We start from the raw sequence: 3,931 nt of genomic DNA, 5'->3' as shown, positions 1-3,931 counted from the left end.
CTCTTGCAGCCCTGGGAGCCCGAGATGCGAGGGACGAGCAGTTAAATTAGCTCGCGTTGCGGGATAACTTCATTCTCTCAGTGTGGGAGCTCCAGCCCGGTCAGCCCCGCTCATAAGCCCCTGCTTTTCGGTGTGTGTGAGGCGGATTTGAGCCAGTCTCCGGACAGGTAAATGGACTGTATGATGTGACCGCTTCAATGCATGTCGGCTTTGGGGAGCTATCCACTAGCTGTGGTGCTGAAACACAGCCTCGCATCAAACGAGGAAGTGGTGTGTGTTTCTCTGCCTGTACGTGTACAGTGTTTCCACCACCGTGGTTTGTTGTGTGTGTGTGTTTTTGCACGCTGATGCACAATCACGTCGGCTATACATAGCCTATACTGCACGCTTAAGTGTTTTACCTACCGCATATGTGGCTGTACATTTGCATGCACCAGCAGTCTGCATGCATTGTGCACCCTGCAGCCACGTAATATAGCTTTGCGTCCGATGCGAACAGTAATGCGAGTGGGATGTCCACTGCCCCTCCAATGGATGATGGAAAGTTTTACCACATGATCGGGAATACAGTGGTTCAGTTTGCATGGTGGCGGACTATCCTGCCGAACTGCAAGACTTTCACACCAAACTGTTTTTTCAACTCGCTTGACCAGTCGCTAGAGGTGATGATGACTGCTAACTGCCGTGACACGTAGGCTACTCCTGTCACGAGTTTGGAAATTATTTGAAAATGCTCAGAATTCAATTATTTGATCCTATTGCAAGCACTTTAATTGAGGCATAGTAGCCTACTAGCAGATTTGGTCTGTTTACCTTGGAGAATGAGGCGTTTTGCTGCGTCTTCCGTTGTGTTCAGGTTGTGTATGAACCATTGACCTTGGTGTCCTTCATTTGGCGCATTGAAGAAACGTGCCTGACACGCATACAGATAGCCTACCAGGAGCCTATGACCACTCGCACCCTCTACACACCCTCTGTGTACTGTAAGCCTTAATTGACGCTAATTGAAGTATTGCTGTCAAATTCTTCTAATATTCCATGTGTGTGTTTGTGGTTACTATAGTGAGTTTGCAGTGACATTTGTGCTATTTTTACGCATGGAGAGTGGAGACATTAAATACTATAGAAAAATCATGTATAGCAGGGTTTTATTTCTATCCTTCTGAAATGTCTATCTACAGTATCTCTAATATATTTGTCATTAGGTGAATTGCTGTCATCTTCCATTCCAGATCTGGCAACAAGGACTACTACTTTGTAACAATTGAATGTAACATCGCTCGGATAAGGAAGACAGGGAATTAAAAGCCATCACCATGAATTTCGTTATGAAGCAAGCGTTGGGAGGTAAGCTTGTTCTGCTTGGCCGCTACATCCCCTGTGTCTCTGTGTGTGTGTGTGTGTGTGTGTGTGTGTGTGTGTGTGTGTGTGTGTGTGTGTGTGCGTAAGGGGGCGACGCGTGTAAGAGAGAGGATAGTTGCATATTATCATCTTCACCTTTTTCATGGAGGTTTTTCGCCAAACTTTTAATTTAATTTAATTTAATTTTGCCTATGTATTCTTTTCAATGTGGTCTGATTTTGAACTCCACATCTCTGTCTGTAAAAGTCAAACAAAACCCAGTATATTTGCCTTTACATACAAGTTTGACAGCTGCGTTGGAGCAAAGCAAGACTTCTGCGTCTTTTGTCTCTTGCTCACCCTTCGCCATATGTGTGTGCGCTTTGGTGCATTCCGCACATCTGCAGACGGCTCGCTGCACAATTTGGCGCATCGCCCCCCGGGGGCCAACTGAGCACAGCTTACCCTACTGTAACAAGCTTACCCTACTGTAACAAGCTTACCCTACTTGTAACAGGCTGCTGATTTGTAACGTGGATTGAACAGCTATGGATAAAAGGGCATGCTGTTTAGCCAAGCAGCGCAGCCTGCCCATCAAAGTGTGTGTGTGTGGGGGGTGGGGGGGTGGGGGGTTCATGCCCAGGCTTGTTGTTCATCAGACTGCTCTTATCTTCACATGCTGAGTACACATTTTCCACCTGAAGGGGGGGAGGGGGGGGGGGACTAATCAAGAACAAATCTAATCTTCCACAATTCCATGCCGGCATACAGGCATGAGAATGGTTTTGTAATTGCTTGTGCTGCAAGGCTCCCTGAACATGAGATTATCATAACAGAGTAATGAATTCTGAAGGAATACGGACTTGTTATCGTGTGTGAATATGCAGATGGCCGCAGTGGTGAAGGTGAAGGGGCCTTAAGTGCTCTTCACAGAGAGGGACGCAGCTCGGCGCCTCGTCCACAGCGAGTCCTCAGTGAGAGCAGAGTGGAGCTCCGGTCCTGCTCAGCTAACATGCAGGAGCTGTAGTGGGGGTGGGGGTGGTGTGGGTGGGGTGATCGGGGAGATATGGGTACTCACTACTCATGGTCCCAAGAGGAGAGGGGACCCTAATGTGTCTGGACTACAATGGTGTTTGTGGTCCTCAAGAGCATCTAGTATACTTTTGTTTTGCTCTGGCTTTGAAACAGGGTTTGGTTGGCTGTAAACAAAACTGTTTTCAGAAATGTGATACAGCAGCTGTTGCGTCACGTTAGCTGAGACAAACTGGAACAAGCAGGCATTATTTTCTTTCCTGTGTCCAGTTCCCCTAGACAGATTTTGACAATGTTGGAATGGTATCGTACAAAAGCTATGAACACTTGTGTCATATTGTAGCCTACCTAATGGTCAGCTGCTTAACTATAATCACTTTACTAAAACAGCTTAGGGTTAGACAAGAAAAAGATGTTTGGTTAAGGTTAGGTTTACGGTTAAGGAAAAGGTAATATTTTGGCTATGATTAAACAACATAGCTGAAAACCTTTGTTGTCATAGACTGTGCTCCATAGTTGATTGCTCTATTGCTGACAAAAATGTGTTATTGTAAGGCGCTTTGGATAAAAGCGTCTGCCAAATGACGTAATGTAATGTAATGTAATGTAACCTGTAGGACTTGAACCCGGGTCACCAGAGTGTAAGGTCTCTGGCCATTTGATTTGAGAACATTGTGATTTTGACTGGGTGTCAAAATTGTTATGAGAGCCAACTAGTGCTATAGGCCCTCTTCACAGTGACCATTTTGTGCCGAAAGGGCAGGATAAACACAGGTGCAAGCAAAACAGTAACACAGGTTTCCAACTTCAATTTGGAAACCCTCATTACTGTTTTTCTTGCACCTGTGTTTATCCTGCATTTTCTACACAAAATGGCCACTGTGAAAAGGGCCTATTAGGGTATCAGCACCCAAAACCTTTCATATATTAATTAAATATGTGTGTGATGATTGATTAGTAAATGTGTGTGTTTGATTTGTGGATGGGTAGACCCAGATGGTTGTCATAGATGGAATGATGGTGATGTGCATAGCGTCACTAATTGCTAGCTATAGCACTATGTACGTACGTGTGTACACACACACACACACACACACACACACACACACACACACACACACACACACACACACACACACACACACACACACACACACGACCAGCTGTCCTCCATTACATGACTTAATGTAGCAAACATGACTTAATGTAGCGTGTACAGGCTGCTTCTTCTGGCTGGTCAGTCTCTGGAGGAGATTATGGACCTGAGGACACGTCACCTGATCGTGTTCGACAGGTTAGATGGATGTTAAAGACTGAAGGTACGACGATCCGTTTCTTTAAGGATCACGTTGGCTATGAGTCTCTTTTCTCCCCTATGAAACCTTTGTGTTTTTTGTGTTAAAGGAGGACTTTGCCGCTTTTCAACCATTACTGCTCGTTAAAGGTATACTATGCAGCAATTTGTAAATAAAAAAAATATATAGATTTATAGAAAAGTTCACTCCAAACAATCACTAATGACCCATACAATTAGTGTGGTAGTGTGTTTACGGTATGT

The 3,931-nt window shown here is 44.9% G+C and overlaps 1 protein-coding gene across 1 annotated transcript in view; it reads left to right on the top strand.

Moving 5' to 3' along the window:
• Nucleotides 1-1,316: 1,316 nt before the first annotated feature.
• Nucleotides 1,317-3,931, top strand: part of cplx1 (complexin 1) — a gene marked incomplete at both ends in the record, with an annotated part of 70,918 nt that continues 68,303 nt past the window's right edge. The window contains one exon of the mRNA XM_083651494.1: nt 1,317-1,347. Within this exon, the coding sequence (XP_083507620.1) occupies nt 1,317-1,347 (31 nt within the window). The remainder of the gene's footprint in view (nt 1,348-3,931) is intronic.

The sequence above is a fragment of the Poromitra crassiceps genome (genome assembly GCF_964638095.1).
Source record: "Poromitra crassiceps genome assembly, chromosome: 15".
NCBI classification, from domain to species: domain Eukaryota; kingdom Metazoa; phylum Chordata; class Actinopteri; order Beryciformes; family Melamphaidae; genus Poromitra; species Poromitra crassiceps.
Note: the sequence above shows the minus strand (reverse complement) of the source record. Positions and strands in the feature narration are given on the sequence as shown.